The 20,105-nt window shown below is 40.1% G+C and overlaps 1 protein-coding gene across 6 annotated transcripts in view; it reads left to right on the top strand.

Annotated features, from left to right (window-relative positions):
* Window positions 1-20,105, top strand: part of tln2b (talin 2b) — a 119,395-nt gene that overhangs the window by 86,691 nt on the left and 12,599 nt on the right. For all 6 annotated transcript variants that reach the window (XR_013294352.1, XM_077567340.1, XM_077567335.1 and 3 more), the window contains 15 exons: window positions 116-256; window positions 861-1,042; window positions 3,618-3,750; window positions 3,860-3,961; window positions 4,071-4,241; window positions 7,457-7,603; window positions 9,316-9,417; window positions 9,495-9,614; window positions 10,793-10,939; window positions 13,225-13,391; window positions 13,600-13,783; window positions 15,967-16,092; window positions 16,726-16,842; window positions 18,121-18,306; window positions 19,257-19,364. Coding sequence is in view for 5 of the 6 variants with exons in the window: in XM_077567340.1 (XP_077423466.1) it covers window positions 116-256; window positions 861-1,042; window positions 3,618-3,750; window positions 3,860-3,961; window positions 4,071-4,241; window positions 7,457-7,603; window positions 9,316-9,417; window positions 9,495-9,614; window positions 10,793-10,939; window positions 13,225-13,391; window positions 13,600-13,783; window positions 15,967-16,092; window positions 16,726-16,842; window positions 18,121-18,306; window positions 19,257-19,364 (2,133 nt within the window). In the remaining variant the exon portion in view is untranslated. The remainder of the gene's footprint in view (window positions 1-115; window positions 257-860; window positions 1,043-3,617; window positions 3,751-3,859; window positions 3,962-4,070; window positions 4,242-7,456; window positions 7,604-9,315; window positions 9,418-9,494; window positions 9,615-10,792; window positions 10,940-13,224; window positions 13,392-13,599; window positions 13,784-15,966; window positions 16,093-16,725; window positions 16,843-18,120; window positions 18,307-19,256; window positions 19,365-20,105) is intronic.

Raw genomic sequence — 20,105 nt, 5'->3', positions numbered from 1 at the left:
TGTGAATTTGTTACCGGATCTATTTCATCTCGTGTGGAGTTTTCTGTGTAAAAGTCAATCCAGAAGTTAGCTGTGAAAAATGGTCATGGGTTCATTAGGAATGTCTTGTTTTTAGGCTTTAGACAAAGATTTTTCTGAAGACAACAGAAACAAATGTCGAGTTGCTACCACTCCACTCCTCGAGGCTGTAGAAAACTTGTCTACCTTTGCCAACAACCCTGATTTCGCCAGCATCCCGGCTCAAATCAGCAACGAGGTAACTCCCTAGAAAGCTGAATGTATTTCATTTCTTTACACACTTTTTGCCTAAAATGGATCTCAGTGTTTGAGAAATGCTTCTATTTTCAGAAACTAAATGACATCGTACCGAAGGATGTCACAGCTAGTTGCTTAAAATAACCCTAAAAAACAAAAGGAAACATCTGTGCTGTAAACGTGCTGAGAATTGGAGTTGATTTCCTTTTCTTTCTTTCTTTTTTGTAATGCTAAGAAATGGATCACAAAGAATACATTTTTATGTTTTCAATCAGAGCGCAAAAGTCCTCTAAAAGCTTTATGGCTGTAATCTGTTGGAGGGCAGTGTTTAACGGCACTCACGCCCTTACTGCCGCTCTAATCTTCATCTTGTTAATCTAATTGTCGAGGGAGGCTTTGCCTCGGATCATAAAGACTGAAGGTGTTTCTTCTTGTGTCTCTGTAAAGCTGTCTTTCTAATCTCATCCCTGTGTTCGATTGCTTAGTTGATCTTTCCGCCGTACTATAAGGAATATTAACACTATATCATAGCTAGCTGGTTGCTCCCCGTTAGCCTTTAACCGGAGCTGTTATTGCACCTGCTCACAAAGTTGTTTTTTCCGCAGGGTTCAGTTGCCCAGGAGCCGATTGTCCGTTCGGCCCGCGCCATGCTCGATAGCTCCACTTACCTCTTAGAAACGGCACGGTCGTTGGTGCTCAACCCCAAAGATCCCCCCACTTGGTCTATACTAGCGGGTCACTCCAGAACAGTTTCTGACTCCATCAAGAGCCTCATCACTTCCATCAGGTTGGTTCAAAACGGTTTTCTTTTGTATTCAATACGCTAAGACAAATCAGAGATGTGAGGAAATCAAACAAAAACATAACCGCATCCAAATAAAGGATAAGATACTTGTAGAAAAAGCAAAACAAACAATTAAAAGTTAACAAAAGGGAAAACATGATAAACTCATTTCCCTCTGTAATATTTGTCACCATCATGCTGATGGCTAAGGTTCCTTTCCTTGTATTCTTTTTAAGTGTTGTTGAGCGTTACTAATTTGTCATTATTTACACCTCACAGCTTTTGTGCATGAGGGTTTTAAGAACAGTAACATATTTTATCAAATTAGTGTCCATCTTAGTTTGATTCTTATGCACAATATCTAAGGACTGGAGTCAATGCTTACAGATTATTTACAGAAATGTTGAAACAGTGTGGGTTCTTTCACTTCAAATGAAGTAGAGACATTCAATACCACTTGTTTTCAGATCGATACCAGTGTGAGTACATAAAGTTTTCCCCAAAAAACAATGACAGGCCATTTTAAAGAAAGACGTCTAAATCCCATTTGTCCTCAAAATTGCATGAATTTAACGGCAATTTTTCAGTCTTCTAGTTTCTAGTCCCTGATCCTACAACGGACACAAGAAGCCATTGGGAGTACCGATACCTTGAAATAACGTATCAGTACTTGCCCATCCTTAAATTTAAAGAGGCAGTGTGTATTATTTAGCGCCATCTAGTGGTGAACTAACAATTCATTTGTTTAAAAAACACATTATTAATTTCAATAATATGCACACCCAAAAAATTCTGTGACATGAATGTACTTTTTTTTTTTAATACATATAATCGTAGATCTAGTAATCGCTAATTATATTACATAGGCCGAGCCACACCTTACAGGAGGCTGACATGTTTGGCCGCCATCTTTCTGCTGCGGATACCTGAAGGTGAAGAATTTCATGAACGTCGTTAGCCTCTGGTGCCGTTTGCACCTATTGTCTGACCCAAAGGGTCCACCATGCTTTGTGCTCCCGCCGTTTTGCTCTCGCTAGCTTTTGCTAGCTCGTTAGCCGCTTCATCCAGTTCTTGCTAGCCGCTCGTGTTAGCCACCACAGCGAGTTCTTGCTAGCCACTCTTGCTCGCTAGCTCCTGCTCACTTATCACTCACTCCAAATAAACATTTGTAGTAATTGGTGGTAGTCTTGCGAAGTGTGGTCTCTCTGAGGCACCGTAGTGCGCGTTTTATTAGTTCGCCACTAAATCCTACACACTGCCGTTTTAAGTTAACTGTGTTGATTGACTGCGATGGCGCAGCCACTAACCGGTTAGCTTGTTAAAGCAGACGGCTGGGCTCCTCTGTTGCTAGGCAACCTTACCGATGACAGGGCTCCAAAAAGGCAATGTGAGACTCCCTTCAGTTTGTGGTCTTCACACATCACTTGTCTCATGGTTTAAACAAACAAGTTCTAATAAAGCCGTGCAGCTTTCCCTTTATTTTAATTAAAATAAATATATATATACATATACACGTCCGCCTCCCAGTGCAGAGGACGTGAGATCAAGTCCAGGTTTCGGCCTTCCTACGTGGAGTTTTTCATGTTCTCCCCGTGCTTGCGTGGGTTTTCTCCGGGTACTCCGGTTTCCTCCCACATTCCAAAGACAACGCATGGCAGGTTAATTGAACACTCCAGTTTGTCCAAAGGTGTGATTGTGAGTGTGGATGGTTGTTCGTCTCTGTGTGCCCTGCGATTGGCTGGCAACCAGTTCAGGGTGTACCCCGCCTACCATTGTGGGATGGAACGCAGCCAACTCACGGCCAATCGAAGCGGCTCTCCTCATGAATCCATTTGAATTTGATGCAGAGAGAGGCATGTGGAAGGAGTCCGCGCACGCAAAGTGCATTTACAGTAAAAAAGAACAGCAAGATGATCTCCACTCGAACTAAGTGTGACGTGGACTGTTGGTGACCACCTCGCACCTGCGTCGGGCGTCCAAGCGCGAACCCTCTCCAACGGCTTTTCCAACCGGTCAAGGTTGTGCTATTAAAATATTTTAAAAATAAATAACTGATAATAATTTGTGGTGGCACGGTGGATGACTGGTTAGCACGTCCGCCTCCCAGTGCAGAGGACGTGAGATCGAGTCCGGGCTTCGGGCTTCCTGGGTGGAGTTTGCATGTTCTCCCCGTGCTTGCGTGGGTTTTCTCCGGGTACTCCGGTTTACTCCCACATTCCAAAGACACGCATGGCAGGTTAATTGAACACTCCAGTTTCTCCAAAGGTGTGATTGTGAGTGTGGGTGGTTGTTCGTCTCTGTGTGCCCTGCGATTGGCTGGCAACCAGTTCAGGGTGTACCCCGCCTACTGCTCGAAGCCAGCTGGGTTAAGAAAATGGATGGATATATACATATATATTTTATAAATTATTATTTATTATTTATTATTTATAATAATTTATTTGTTAAACTATGATTTATTTGTTCAACATGTAGGCTTCTTTTAAAAAGAGTGAATAAAAATGTGGGGGTTTTTGCACCCAAGTGGAACAAGCATGCCTACATTTTTTTCCTTTTTAAAATTTTGTCCCCCTCCTAGGGACAAGGCACCAGGACAGAAGGAGTGTGATTACTCTATAGATAGCATCAATAAATGTATCCGGGACATTGAACAAGCCTCCCTGGCTGCAGTCGGACAGACCCTGCCCTGCAGAGATGATATCTCCATGGAAGTAAGCAGCCCGTCAGCTCTGTCTTGTCTGAGAGAAAGAGCTTAATGGGATCTGTAGTCTTTGGCTTGTGATTTATACCATAATTCGCTCTGCCTTTGTAACCCACTAGGCACTACAGGAACAGCTGACTTCATCCGTGCAGGAGATTGGGCATCTGATTGATCCCGTCTCCACAGCCGCCCGGGGTGAAGCTGCCCAGCTGGGACACAAGGTGCAGCTCTGATAATATATCCTTTTATCCCTTATGGATTTAGATAAATACAACTCTATCGTGTTCAACAATCCTTTCCCATGGCTCTCCTAACCTTATTTCGCTCTAGGTGACTCAGCTGGCTAGCTACTTTGAGCCACTTATTGTGGCATCAGTCGGCCTGGCCTCCAAGCTGCACGACCACCAGCAGCAAATGACCATTCTGGACCAGACCAAGACCCTGTCAGAGTCGGCCCTGCAGATGCTTTACGCTGCCAAGGAAGGTGGCGGAAACCCAAAGGTGATAAGCAGTCCATTGCATTCATATCGACTGAATGTATGTGAAGGATTTTTCATGGCTCAAATTGAGGTACAGGTGGTACCATTCTGATTTTCTAAAAACACTTACTGCCACCTCGCCTCTGGCCAGCACCGCTGATATACATACTGTTGAAGAAAAGCATCTTTTCTTCCGTGTGTTCCTTTTCTTTCGGGTAGTGAGAATGTTGGTTATCCGAATGCAGGCTGGAGATCGATGAACAGTCACTTCGAAGCTTTTATTTCTACAGAATATTCCGGGCACAAGTGAGTTCCCAGACAATGGCGGCAGCCTCTCACTAGTGCGAAGATTTCAGAGGACTTACAACATTCTTATACTATCTTGAAGGGCGGTACCACAAAACCCCAAGCCCACCCGGAGTTCACCAGACATGAGATAAGACTTTTACAGACATCATTCAATACACATTGACTTCAACCACAGACAAATGGTCTATGGTTGTGGAAATAGAGGAGGCCCCCCAGACAAACCGGCACGAGCAGAAATTGCGACATCACTCACAAAGACACATCCACAGATAAAAAGTTCTACTGAGGAAATAATTAAATTAAAACCGTTTTGACTAAATCTGGGCAGAAGACCCTCTTCAATACTGATACTGATAAGGTTGCTTCATTATAAAATTATATATGATATAAATGCATTTTCATGACCTTTTTTAAGTGTTTTTGTGCCTTGTCTCCTTTGGTTTAGTCCAGGGGTCTCAAACTTGTGGCCCGTGGGCTATTTGCAGCCCGCAAGATGAATTTTGCGGCCCCCTACTTGACATTAAAGTTTCATACTTGCTGTATCGTTGCCGTGGGCATTTTGTGTATGTGTGTTTTTTAGTCACATCTGGGCTACCATAGCTCGGGCTCATGACAGCTTTCGATGAAACATGAATCTGAAGTGACACCAAGTGGAAGGAAAAGATTTTCTTGTCACCCAGTCATGTATTTTTCAAAACCTGCCATGATGGTTGGCGACAAGAACAGCCAATTTTAAGAAAAACAGGAGATAATGGTTTTTTTTGTTACAGAGTACAGCGGCACCCCAATATGTTCAACTGGACATGCTGTAGAGATTGACAAGATTGGATTTGTTGCACTTTGTTGAATACTTGAATCACTTTTTTTGTGAAATACTTGACTCTATCTCTTGAAATTGAAAAAAGTTTTAGACCCCTCGTTTAGTCAAAGACCAAAGGGGATTTGGGCAAAGTCGAAGGGCAACATTGTTAAGTAAATAGGAAATACTTTATTATCATAGCAAACATTTTTGTTCACTTTTGTTCACCATAGAGCAAAAATTGCAAGTGTACAGTAGGCCCTTTCACGGTTAACACAAAAGATTATTTATATAAATAAACAAATTGGAGCTGCGTTAGTACGTTTGTTGAAATTCCATTAAATGTATTTTGTTAAATAACACATCTCTATGGGATAAATGTATAAGGGAGAAACAAAAACTCAGCTATGAAAAGCACAACGCTGATATCGATCAACACAAATAGCAACGTCTGTATCGATGTCATCGTTATTTGAATCAATCCACTCACACTGCTGCTTTTAGAACGGGACGTTGTCCAAAATTAGGCCGAGATGGCCGCCTCTGAATTTTACATGCAAGGGAAACCCTGATGCGTTTGTTGTGCTTCATCAACTGAATTTGAGCAGGCTGCTGTGGGCACGAGGACAAGGAAGATGCTCTTACTCCATGAAAGTCCTTTCTGTCTAATGTGCAGCTATAAGTCAGTTGGCTACTTCTTACGGAGTTTTATTGCGGCCTGTCAAGGTATAGTATACACTTACAGTAATTGGACTGGTCTGGCTATAGTGGGAGAAACAGAATCAAAGTAGAAGTAAAAACAAGAGGTTGCACTCTTGTGTATCAATTTTACCATTAGTAGTGTGGACTACATTTGTTTGAAAGGTTTTGCATTTGATGTCATGTTTAAAAAATGTTCTGCTTGCATAATGCATCGGTACAACTTTTGAGTCCATTAGAGAAACAATGTATACTCTTATATATTTAATAAAACAGCCTCAAATGCCCCTTTTCCAATGTACCGGTTTCATCCTGAAACAGCCTGGTTCTATTTTGTGTGCTTGCTTTTCCATGACATCTTTTCGACGCCGTACGGTTACATTGGAAGCAATATGGCAAGGAACTACACTGCACACGCCCATTTCATGGTTTTAAGCGAAAGAGAAACCGCTGACTTGTTTTTTTAGTCACTCTGATTGTGCCACAGCATCAACAACACATCGTCCTAAAATCAAGTTCAATTGCTAATTAAAGACACTAAAAACTGCTTAATTACGCTGACATTGTGTTAGCATTGCATTACTCAGCGCCTGTTGCCAGCATTCGGTGCTAGCATGTCCAGTGTTAAGCGGCTAGTTGCTAGCTAGCTGCTAAGCAAACAAGACGGCGAGAGCCATCGGTTTGTTTTCAGAGGCAGTTAAACAGACAAAAATGACTCCGCACACTCACACACACTCAGCCTGACACAGTTGTCATTCCTACTGATCACTTTTTAACAAACCAGGTTTCATCGGCCAAAATCTATGGGGAGAGACTTAGCTAAAATATCAGGAAAAAAAATAAAAATGTAGAAAATTTGGCTATATTAGTAGTAAACAACTATCTATTTTCACTTTTATTAGAGAATAAACAAGCCTTTTTGACATTCCCAAATGAATTATCAATCAATTAATTGTCAAAAATATCAATCACTCTAAAACTAGAGCCATTTCAAAAAAACGGATGTCATTTTCGGACTCAGCAGACCAGAATTACTGAAATAATTAAAATATCCTTGGCATTTGGAGAAAAAAAAATGTGTTGGCCAGTAGGCCTATAATAAAAGACAAAGACATGGGTACAGAGGGGAAAGAGAAAAAAAAAAGGTCATTTTTGTGTCTCTCTTGCTTAAACGCATAAATTGATTTTACGCCTGTGTGAAAGCTTCTGTGCATTTGATGGGCTGTAATGTGCGACCTGGCCACATGGTGCAACTGCAATCCGTATTTTGAATCGCCGCAGAACGCCACGCACTGCGAGTGTGCAGTAGAGGCTGGCACAGTTCACTTGATCCCGCAGTGCAATTGATTGATTGAAGCACCTAAAGAGTCCTCTCGCTCAATTAGAGCTACAGCACAGTCATGTTTGGTTTTAATCTTCAACATCCCCAGGCGTCCCACACCCACGATGCAATCTCCGAAGCGGCCCAGCTGATGAAAGAGGCTGTGGATGACATCATGGTGACTTTGAATGAGGCGGCCAGTGAGGGGGGCATGGTCGGGGGCATGGTGGAGTCCATCGCCGAGGCCATGGGCAGGGTGAGAAGTGGATTTCGCCGCCGCGCTTATTCCCAACCTAATTTGTCCGAGTCATTTCACAGCTTGAAATGTGTCCTTGTGCGCGACTCTCATTATTCCTCTGAACCATTTCAAATCCTCAGGCAAATAATGATATTAGCAGTTCCTCACGCCTGCTGGGAAACATGTCACTGTATTGACTTTGAGGTTAATAATTGACGATACACACACTTGCAGCGCAACTTATTAGCAAAGACTGCACAATTGAATGCACATAAATATGAGATGTCTGTTTTAACTAGCATGACGAGAGAGGTATTAATTTTACTATATGTTTACTTTTGTGATTGTAAGTAAATTTGACTCTATTTAGAGTGTGATCAAATAGACTCAGTTTTAGAGTAATACTTACACTTGGAAGAGAGTAAAATAAAGAATTAGGAAAAAAAACAATAAAAGTCACTCAAGGGTTGAGGAACAAACTTGCGGCCTTCATCTTGAGAGACAGCCGATCTCCAGCTGTGTGTTAGATTATTGCTCATGTCTTGGATTTAAGCAAACAGCTCAGGTGGTCCCAAGCTGAAGGTCGTGATTTCGTTCCTCAACCCTTGAGTGCCTTTTTTTCAATCATTCATTTTACTTTCTTCCAAGTGTCGATGCTACTCTAAAACTGAGTCTATTTTATCCAAATCTAGAGCTGTCAAACGATAAAAAAAAATTAATCGGATTAATCACAGTTTAGAATTTTGATTAATCACGATTAATCACTTAACAAAAAAGGCTTTTTTAACAACATTGTTTTCCCTCCAAATTTGAAGAGCACCAGGTTATGTATTAATTCTTTGACATTTTTTGACCCACTGCACACGCTCACCCTCCCCTTTTTCTAATCAGTTAATTACTTGCATAATTTAAAATGGGAAAAAAATGACCCTGATATTTTTGACATGAACAAATATTCTAAATATGATACACAAACATTTATTAAATGCTTTACTTAAATGCATGTAATTGTTTATTGGTCAAACATAACCTGTGCTACCTTAAACGTAGCCATCCGCTGTCACCCTAAAGGATAATCTATGGTCAAAATTAATAGTGCGATTAATCTGCGTTAATTCATGATTAATGCGATAATTTTTTGTGATTAATTAATCAGTCAACGCTTTATGTTTGACGGCACTAAAATAAAGCCAAATTTGCTCTACAGAATTTATTGTGTAGTGATGAAAAATAGCAACGCTTATGCTATTACGATGCTAATACTAAAACAGCATTACTAAGCTAGCTAGTTCCGATTGTAAACATGCCAACATTAGCCATGGCTGCTACATTGGTAGTTTGTGTTAAACAAAATTGAACAATAATAGTCAATATTTTAGGCACAGATCTTGCTTTGGATCTTAACGTATTGTTCACTTCCACCTAAAGAAGGGAGCTGTTTTGGCTTGCTTCCAGAATACAGCCGTTTATTTCAGTGAACAAATCAAAAACTTTGGCAAACTCGTTATTGTTTTTTGTCATATCCCCTCTTTGAAATAGCTTTGTAGTGGCCCCCGAACCTTTCCGAAGAATAATATTTAGGATGGGAACACCCGCAGTCCTTCATAATAGTTTTGCTTTTGTTTTCTTTCAGTATAATACCAACATTATACTGATATGAGAATGTACACTAACCTTGGTGAAACCCTATAAGAATAAAGAAATAAACCACGTTATTTGTCTCTTCACAGCTGGATGAAGGAACACCTCCCGAACCCGAGGGATCCTTTGTGGACTACCAGACAACGATGGTGAAGTTCTCCAAGGCCATTGCCATCACAGCACAGGAGATGGTGAGTGCCCCCTTTCCGTTCTGATGATTCCGTTGCTTCATTAGCTAACGAGGCTCCCTCCCTCTCGCTCTGACTAGATGACCAAATCAGTGACCTGCCCCGAAGAGCTCGGCGGCCTCGCCTCTCAGGCCACTGTGGACTACGGGCAGCTTGCACACCAAGGACGCCTCGCTGCAGCCACGGCAGAGCACGAAGAGGTCAGAGGGCATATGCTGCCTCACCAAAGATAGATACCAGTTTCCTCTTAAAAGATCATGTTTGAATTGCAGCTGTTTGGACCCTAAATGTTTTCTCACACTCTGATTAACTCTTTGACTGCCAAACGTTATCCAAAATACAACCCAGACGATGCTAGCGGATTTCGAGTATTTTAACTCGTCTTTCAAGGCAAACAGAATATTGTGTGTTTTGACCATATATACATGGTGGGTACCAAATGGAAAATCGCGTTCCATTCTTTCGTTTGAAAAAAAAGCCATGTTTCTACCTTATTCTGTTCTTTAGTAATCATCATTTGAAAATACCGGTAGGTAATTTGAGTGACATTGAGCGAAAATTGAAAAGATAAGGAGAAAACAAGCTTTTTGTGAAAAGATACATTTTCTGCACAACAGTGACTTTGACACTAATATTTTCTGTTTAGTGACGCTCTGTAAATTTGATTTAATGTGACAAAGGCTTTGATCATTCACGTCATCCATTTGTCATGTTTCATTGTAATTCCATACACCCGGAGCCCATTGTGAAGAGATACAATTCTGCCATCCGCTGGCCATAGTTAGTGTCTGTTTTGGGATTTTACAACCCCAATGACAAGGCAGTGCTGCACAAGACGTTGCACTGCTCATTCAGAAGAAAAAAAAACGTAGTTGACGTCAATTGACGTTATTGGCGGCATTCATTAGGATTTTAGCATACGTCATTAAACGTTCTTGGCGGTCAACGAGTTGAGGCAGACGTTTACTCTGCGATATGACTCTCCATCTTTGAGATCAAAGTCAAAGCTACCCCACCCGCATCTGCCACTGCGAGCACCCACACAGCCATTTCTTAAGGTTTCCTCTGTTGTCTGCGCGAAAGCTATATGAGGAAACATCACGCTAATAAGCTCACAGCTCTTATCAGTAACTAGTACATAGCAGGCTGCTGCAAACCCTGCCGGTTACCATGGCGACACATTGCCTTGACAAGTTTGAAAGCCTATAGTGACGCTTATAAAGGCGCACCCACCCACCCATGTATATCAGCCTAGAAATTAAATGGCCCTGCCAGCTTTCTGTAAAGAGTGTTTTGCTTCCTTTTCCAACTGCTGCTGGGTAAACGACATGTTCAGCACACGATTGCATGGGAACCAATGACTGGTTGTGCTTTTCAGGTTGGTTTCCAGATCAAAACACGAGTTCAAGAGCTGGGTCACGGCTGTATCTACCTGGTCCAGAAAGCTGGAGCCTTGCAACTCAGCCCCACAGACAGCTTCTCCAAAAGGGAGCTCATCGAGTGTGCACGTGCAGTCACAGAGAAGGTAGCGCGCCGGTTTTAGTATTTTTACTCACAGTGGTACAGTTTTATAAGGATAGATCAAATACCGGCGTCCATATTCAGCATTTTTTCGAATATATAGGGCTTTTTTAAGAATCACACAGACGATAATCGATCAATATAAAATCGTCAAGGAACTACAGTATTTATTAAGCTTATAGCTTTCTAAGAGATGCTGCTGACCCTGGGAACTGTCTGTACCTTCGGTTTTTGTTTGAAATTAAAACTAAGATAAGTAAAAATGTAATATTTCAGATATTTTGACATTTGGAAAACTTTATTTACTGTAAGAGACAATAGGGAGCCATTTTCTAACTTTAGAATGTTTTGTTAGAAAGTTAAGAATAAAAATTCAAAATACAATATTTTGCTAATCTTGTCCAGTTGTTCACTAAACATGAGCTTTTTTTAAAAAAAAATCAACAAAGTTAAGAGTTGAAGTTTGTATTTTTAATTTTTATTTTGATGCCAATATTTTACCTTTTAGTAAACATAAATATCGGCTCCAAATATCGGTTATCGGCCTCCTTGTTGGCTCTAAAAAAAATCATCTAGCTCTACTGTTTTACTGTTTGAGTTGATAGCATTATGTATAAAGGAGGTTTCAACATTTTGGACCACTCATGTAGCTAATATAGGCGTGATGTGCAATTTTACACCACTGGTTCATTGACTACCTCTCTGACAGCGGAAATCAAAGCCGAACATCTCCTTTATTTGGATCCCCTTTTTTTTCTTTCTGTGGTTTTCTGAATCTGCCGAGAAAAGTAAAAGCTTTCCCCCTCAGCTGATGTTACGCTTCTCTGACTTTAATGAAAGTCATTCTGGTAGTTAATGCATATGGTTTACTTTCTTATTGCTGTAATTGACGATGCTTCATGTAAAACTGGCTGCTCCTTATATCACCTGGCAAAGAAGTAATAAAGTTAGACTTGAACTTGTAAAAGGTTAGTAGAATATAAATGTGATATGTTATTTTGGGTGATAATAAAGGATTTTACCGCACCCGGTAATGCAGGTCATGAAAGTGAAGCTATCCTGCACCACTACGTACTGAATAGTCATTTTGAATGTGTCCCTGCTTTGACCCTGCCAATGGCGAGCTATGCTAGTCACACATTAGTGATTGTATTCCACGAGAAGACTGTGATTTCATTGAACGCACTTACCCTACTTGATTAATTTGAGGTTTCACACTTGCTGATGTGAATCTTGCGCCTCGTTTAAAGGTTCCTCTCGGGGATCTCGGTTGCTTATGAGAGATGCTGGCAGAGAGAGGAGCTATGCTACTTGCTCATTCTGGCTCATCAACTTGTTTTGATTGTAGTGGATTTAAAGCATGCTTAACCTTGTGTCCATTTCTTACTCCCGTCTTCTGCCATCTATCAAGCTGGAACACTTCTCTTAAGCACTTGCTAAATTGTTCAAAATATTAAAAGCCCGATCAATCATCATATAAAATCATACTAAGTGAAGCTAAAAACAGACTTTGTGCAATTCAAGTGTGAGTGACATATTGAAAAATTGTGTCTTTGGGACTTTTCTGTCTCTGTGAGTTTTGATTGTTTCTGTCGGAAAGGTATTTAATTAAAAATCATTTAAAAAAAAAAAATCATTTTATAAGGGTTATTAATACTAGTCCATCATCACTGTTAAGCTTTGTACAACGTAGTAGTAGAAAGCTGTGAATAAACTTGATTCATTACGGAATCTTAATAAATACGCCACGGCTTTAACCCGTAAACCCTTCTTTCGGATGTAAATGAGGTCATTGGTGAAATCTGCTGTAATAATATGTCCAAAAGTGAAAATAAAAAAATATTGCGCTACTAATCAGTTAAAAAAATCAAATATACTGTATATATATATATATATATATATATATATACGGTATGTATATAGATATATAAGGTATGTATATATATATATATATATATATACGGTATGTGTATATATATATATATATATACACACGGTATGTATATATATATATACGTTATGTATATATATATATACGGTATGTGTATATATATATATATATATATATATATATATATACAGTATATATATACGGTATGTGTATGTATATGTATATATATATACGGTGTGTATATATATATATACGGTGTATATGTATATATATATACATATATATATATTAAGCTGGATGGCCGTCAGACTGGACTAAATTGTTGAAGTGTAATAATGAGTGTGTAAAGAAGTGTTGTATGATTGTTATGCAGTTATGCAATGCGTTCCGTGTTGCAGGTGTCATTGGTACTGTCAGCGCTGCAGGCGGGCAACAAAGGCACCCAGGCATGCATCACAGCAGCAAGTGCTGTTTCTGGCATCATCGCCGACCTGGACACGACCATCATGTTCGCCTCGGCGGGAACACTGAACCCTGAAAATGAGGAGTCCTTTGCTGACCACAGGTGTCTGTAACCTTACTACGTATTAATCGTGCAAATAAGGACATGCAGTACATTTTTTAAAGTGGACTCAAACAAAGAGATGTTATCTGCTGTTGTTTTCTCTGCAAATGCCAGTTCTCTGTTTTGTGAGTGACTCACTCAGGAGAAGCAGAGCTGGATGTAATGTAATGAGGGTGTTGACAGTGATACGTCGCACCTCTTCTCCCAGGGAAAGCATTTTGAAGACAGCCAAGGCGCTGGTGGAGGACACCAAGCTGCTGGTGGCTGGAGCCGCATCCAGCCAGGAGAAGTTGGCCCAGGCTGCCCAGTCCTCAGCTAAGACCATCACCCAGCTCACGGAGGTGGTCAAACTGGGAGCCACTAGCATGGGTTCCGAGGACCCCGAGACTCAGGTGACCTGTTAAGAACGTCAATTCAGTTTTTTTGATATCATTCGAGAGCTAATATACTTTGGTTTCTGTTCTGCTTCCAATTTTAATGTTTTGGGCAAGGACACAGACCAACTGGCAAACCTGGTTAAAAAAAAAACTCAGATTCAGCAGAGACAGATGAGCTGAACAAGGGAAAGCAGGGAGGTAATAGGCAAGGAAAGAGACAACTGGCAAATGTTAGTTTTAAATAAATGACACTCAGGGCCCTATTTTCATAGACAGGCACATGTGCACCCAGCATTAAAAAAAAAAAAAACGTGCGCATCCCAATTTTCATGCCGGGCAAGTCTAGTCGAGTGTATTTGGGCAGTGTTGCGCCGTTCTGGGCGTTGCGGCAGACACTGCTGCCATCTGGCAATTTGTCAACAGAAAGTAGACTGTGCTCGGCCTAAAAACGGGCGCATCTTCTTAGCTCATTCAATCCCAGCCATTTTCACTGAAACAAGCCCCTTCGCTCCCAGCTGTTTTATCGGATTTTAACTGATTTGCAAGGCCCACAGAATTATGTGTCCTATTGCTATAAAAACATGGAACCTACCAAAAGAAATATTAGAGTCTCTTCTTTCATCAGGAAAAAAATATATTTCTATCTGTTTCAGTTTTGCAGCAATTAGCATGAGAGTATAGCTAAGTTTCATCATTATTCTCAAATCTATTTCAAACTGTGAGTAAATGAGCTTTTTTTAACATGGCCCTGGTTGATCTCTTTTGCTCTGCTGCCACCTGCTGGCCGTTTTTGTAATAACTACCATTTCTTCAACCGCTCGTTGCAGTTGAGAGGCTGCATCGAAGCCTTCTGTATGCTCTAGCATAAAAAAAAAATTAAAAATTAAACAACATACAAATACGCCTTTGGGAAACTTAAAACATTTAAAATAGAACGTAGTTATACGTTTTTGGGAATAAATGAGTTAATTGTCGTGTCGTAATTGTTGGGTCAAAATTAACCTACTTAGCGTCAAAAAGCAACCGACTTGGGTCAAATTTAACCAAATTTCTGGATTGTTGACCCGATTTTTTGGGGGTTGTTTTTTACAATATGACCTAGATTTTTGGGTTATTTTGTGCAAAACAACCTAGAAATTTAGAATTAAATTTGAAAGTAGTGGATTGGTCCCTTTTTGACCCAAACTTTTAAATTTTTTCTTAGGTGTTTATTTATTTATTTATTTATTTATTACTAATTGCATTTTAGTATTTTATTGACTGTTTTTTTATTTTTTTTGTAGTTGTTTTCACTAGATTTTATGAGTATGATAGTGTACGGATGTCAATGTGCAGCACTTGGTAAACGCTTGTATGTGCTACAGAAATAAAGTGGGTTGGAGTGAAAATTGATTTTTTATTTTTTTTATACAACTGCTTTTAGAGTTTAATGTTTGTAAATTTGATAGAGACGCCATGCCTCCCTGAGCGTTGCGGCACCCGCAGCGCCTCTGACAATCTGGTAACAGAAGGTGGACTCAATTTTAGACTCGGTAAAAGCAGGTCTAAGTTGTGGTGCAAGTGGTGTAACGTGATTTTGGTGCATTTGAGGCTGGAGTGCGCTCCTACCGCCCACTCTATCGCACCCAATTCTACCTGCCCAAAGTCGGGGGAAACCTATGCCCTCGGCAGGGCCCTCAAACTCAACCAGAGACAAATGAATGACCCAAGGGCAGGCAAGTAAAGATAAGGCTCAAGTGGGAGACACAAGGGCTGCCAGTGAGCTAATAAATAGACTCATATAATTACCAAAACTCATTAAAAAAACACAAAGCCTAAACACAAAGACACAGGTGGGAGTCAAGGGCAGGAAAAGAGCTGATAGGTAAGGACACGGACAACTGACAAACCTTGTTAAAACTAAAGACAACAGGCAAGACTCATCTAGAACATTTGACAGAAATGATTGACAAGAAAACAGACAATTTTGAAACCTAAGTGAAATAATGAAATACAATCAGACTAATCAAGAAGGAAGGGCAAGGCAAGAGTCTGCCAAGGGTTCAAATAGACCTTTGACATCCGTCATCTCCCTCTCAGTATATCATGACTGGATGGGAGTGATAAACACTACACGAGGAAATCCTCTCCCCGGGCTAGCGCTGATGAGCTTGTGCTTGCACCGTTGTGATTTATTGATCCCACTTTCATCTCCTCAGGTGGTTCTGATCAACGCAGTGCGCGACGTGGCCAAGGCGCTGGCCGAACTCATCGGCGCCACCAAGTGTGCCGCAGGCAAGCCTGCCGACGACCCGTCCATGTATCAGCTAAAAGGCGCCGCTAAGGTAAAAACGTTCAGTCGAGCACGTGGCTGCCATTTTCTTTTTTTTTTTCCTTTTTTTAGAGCTCAGTATGGCTGCCATTTTCTGACGGTTTGTGCATTTCAACACTGTCAACTGCAGAAACTTCCTCAATGGATGACTAGGATTTGTCGTTCTGACAGCTATCATGAATACAAACCTTCTCATGTAACTTTATACTTTTACTTAATATGGTTTGGAATGGAATGGGGCCACCCAGGGTCCCATTGACAGATTGGTTCTGTTCTTCCGGCATATGGTGACCAGCCTTCTACCCCAAACACGGGACACTGTGAAAGTCCTGCTGTGCATTTACTCGCATTACTAACCTCGTAAGGCTCCTGTTGCGTAACGCCGCAGGAGCCTTGTGCAAAATGTGTCAGCACGAGGAACATTTTATTTCTTCCAAATTGGGTATCATTGGGTAATTAGCATTTTGAATGCTCACTGAATGATGTTGTGCTCTCCGTGTCTTTATCAGCTGTCCAATTATAATCAAATAAATAAGCAGCTTCGACTTGTGTTTGTATATAACATATGTTCTGTATTTAAAGAGAAAGAGCTCCACCTCCTGGTTTGACTTCAAGCCTCACCCACTTGACTGGCTTGATTTGACAGGTCATGGTCACCAACGTGACGTCTCTTCTGAAAACGGTGAAGGCAGTGGAGGATGAAGCCACTCGCGGGACGAGGGCACTGGAGGCCACCATCGAGTTCATCAAACAGGAGCTGACAGTAAGACTGCCTGACAGGCCGGATCTATTCTTTTGTGGTGATGAAACGGAGCCTCGCGCTGAGTCGGCCTTAAAGAAGGTCGGGGATATTTATGTCTATTATTCTGAACCAAACAACTTCACTGCTCTCTTTATCTGGCTCTATTTCTCGCAGCCATTGTGGGACTTTTACAGATCTTATCATGGGCTAAAGCTGGAGCAAAATGAGAATTTTAATTTGTCCCAAATTCTTGCTTGTACGCCTTTCCTCTCTTTGTCTTTTAAAGGGGAAGTCAAGCTTAGCTCATTCACTCCCAGCCATTTTCACTGAAGCAATCCCCTTCGCTCCCAGATAGTTTACTGGATTTTGACTGATTTTGCAAGGCCCACAGAATATTGTGTTCTATTGTTGTAAAAACATGGAACCTACCAAAAGAGTCTCTTACTCTCTTCTTTCTTTAGGAAAAAAAAATATATTTGTATCTTGTTCTTTTTTGCAGCAATTAGCATTAGAATATAGCTAATTTTCATCATTATTCACAAATCTGTTTAAAACAATGGTGAAAGAGCTTTTTGTAACATAGCCGTGGTTGAGCTCTTATACTCTGTTGCCTCCTGCTGGCCGTTTTTTGTAATTAACTACCATTACTTTAAGCAAACTCTTTAGGTCAGAGGGTGCATCAAAGCTTTCTGTATGCTCTCGCATTAAAAAAAAACATTAAAAAACTTACAAATACATTTTGGGACTAAAATGTTTTTTTAAAATGTTTTAGGGCGCAAATGACTTAAACATTTCTTTCCAATAATGTTATATGTGACCTCACTGATTTAAACATGATATTCTGAATAATATTACATTTGTGCAGTATAAGCTAAGCAGAAAAATCCAGCCGTTTTTATCCATCACAGGGGGCGGCCATTTTTCCACTTGCTGTCGACTTAAGATGACATCACAGTTGCTCAGGCAACGACTAATCACATCTCACCTGTTTTCTGAAACTGAGCTGTGATTGGTTGTTACCTGAGACCTGCACAACTGCGATGTCATCTTAAATCAACAGCAAGTGGCAAAATGGCCGCCACCTGAGATGGACAAAAACGGCTGGATTTTGTTTCTCAACTCATATTTTACTAATGCAATATTAAGCATAATGCCATAAATGGACTAGTGAGGCTGCATAGAACATATTGTCAAAATATTTGCAGGGGGGGGGGGGGGGGGGTTCCCCTTTAATTCTTCATCTTGACACGAGAGCATTTCTGATCCTCTTGTCATGTGTATGACTCGTTTCCATCGCAGGTTTTCCTGTCGAAGGACGTCCCGGACAAGTCCACCACACCTGAGGAGTTTATCCGCATGACAAAGGGAATCACCATGGCGACGGCCAAAGCCGTGGCAGCGGGCAACTCGGCTCAGCAAGAGGACGTGATCGCCATGGCCAACCTGAGCCGCAAAGCCATTTCGGATATGCTGACAGCTTGCAAGGTTCGAAGTCAAATGAGAGCGTATACGCCCACAAAATTTCATTATCTTCTAAATAAATGTTGATGTAATTTAGGGGTGTCAAAATTTGTGCGTTCATTTTGATTTAATTTAAAGTTCTTGTATTGCCACAAAAATTTTTAACACACAATTAATGATTGCTTACTTGGAAAGCCTTTACTGCGGGAATTCCAGTCGCGACGCAGCAGACACGTCCACATGAAAATTTCGCAGTAATGCATTTAATAATAATGCATATATTTGTAGAGAAAGGGGCCAAATTGTATTTTACAATTTTACAAATGTGCAGAATTTCACAAGTTACTTCATGTTAAAGATTATATAGCTCTTAATATGAAAAGAAAAATGCACTGAGCTGGCATCAATGTCTTACAAATGCAATTATGCCATCTGGTGGCAGAAAAAAATTACCTCAAAACAAATCAATATCACCCTTGTTTATTTACAGTACAGTCCATATTTTAAATTTTAACTAAATTTTATGACTTATTATAAAATGACTGTATCAATAACTAATAGATGCAACCATATTTCTATCAGTTTAAATTTTTTTCCACTTTTATGTTAGCAAGAGTATGAAAACTTTGAAAAATATTATATATAAAAAAAATATAAATATATATAATAAAAATATTTTATTGTACATTTAGAACAGATATAAAATGTGTGATTAGTCGTGGTTAACTATTGAAGCCATGCATTAATTACTATTAAAAAAAAATTAAAAAACTGACACCCCTAATACAATTTAAAGAAAAGAAAAAAATGCTAGGCAATGATATGCTGCAACGTGCTTTAAAATAATAGTTATGATTTCAAATGTGTCCACATTTCTTTCTTGTTATTTTGATCTGTGTGACATCCCACCGGGAAGCGTTTATTTTGGTCTCCTTGAAATTCTAAGAATGCTTTATTTTTCTCTCGCGATTCAGAAAGCGGCACACCACCCAGAAGTGAGTGAGGATTTAAAAAGCAAGGCCCTGCAGTACAGCTCCGAATGCACCACGGGATATGTCAACCTTCTGGAGCAAGTCCTACAGGTCGGTATGAGATTTGGATGTACATGATGCGTTCGATGATAAGTGGCACTGTGTTGCTTTCAGCGGCGCATGTTGAAATCTTTATGTATAAATGTCCGGCAAACTGCCCTGCTAACATATATTTTCATGGTTTTGTTGTTCACAATGAAATGTTTGATAAAATACATAATTCATATATTGATCATGAATATTCTGTTTTCCTGATCATATTGAAAATGTTGCATGTGTCTGTAATTGCTGTCCATCCTGTTATGATGGAAAAGAAACCCACTGATGTTTCTCGTCACTACTTGAATAGAGTTTGAAACAGTAGCTAGTTACTGAGTAAATATTTACACTTATGTTTCATCGTGTGTTTTTTTTCTCTTCATTTTCATCGTATCGTGTGTGTAGTTGGATATTGTCAAGCTTAAAATGTCAACAATGTCATTGAAATATCATGTCGTATAGATACGTTCACAAATTCAAAATTTATTTTCTAAACCAGCGGCGTCCAAACTTTCACCTCTGAGGACCACATACAGAAAAATCAAAGTATGCACTTAAAAATTCCACTTTAATTTATTAAACACCACAAAATCAGTCTGTCACACAATTAATATTGTTTATATATTCGTTATTTTGAAACGCTGCCACCTGAACCGCTTTCTATAAAATATAAATATATATCTTTTTTTTTTCTTCTTTTTTACAAAATGTCATTTTTATATAGAAGAGGATTAGGGCCAGTAAAGGGAGAGA

This window comes from Vanacampus margaritifer, chromosome 6, assembly GCF_051991255.1.
Source record: "Vanacampus margaritifer isolate UIUO_Vmar chromosome 6, RoL_Vmar_1.0, whole genome shotgun sequence".
NCBI classification, from domain to species: domain Eukaryota; kingdom Metazoa; phylum Chordata; class Actinopteri; order Syngnathiformes; family Syngnathidae; genus Vanacampus; species Vanacampus margaritifer.
This window is presented reverse-complemented; position numbering and strand designations above follow the sequence as displayed.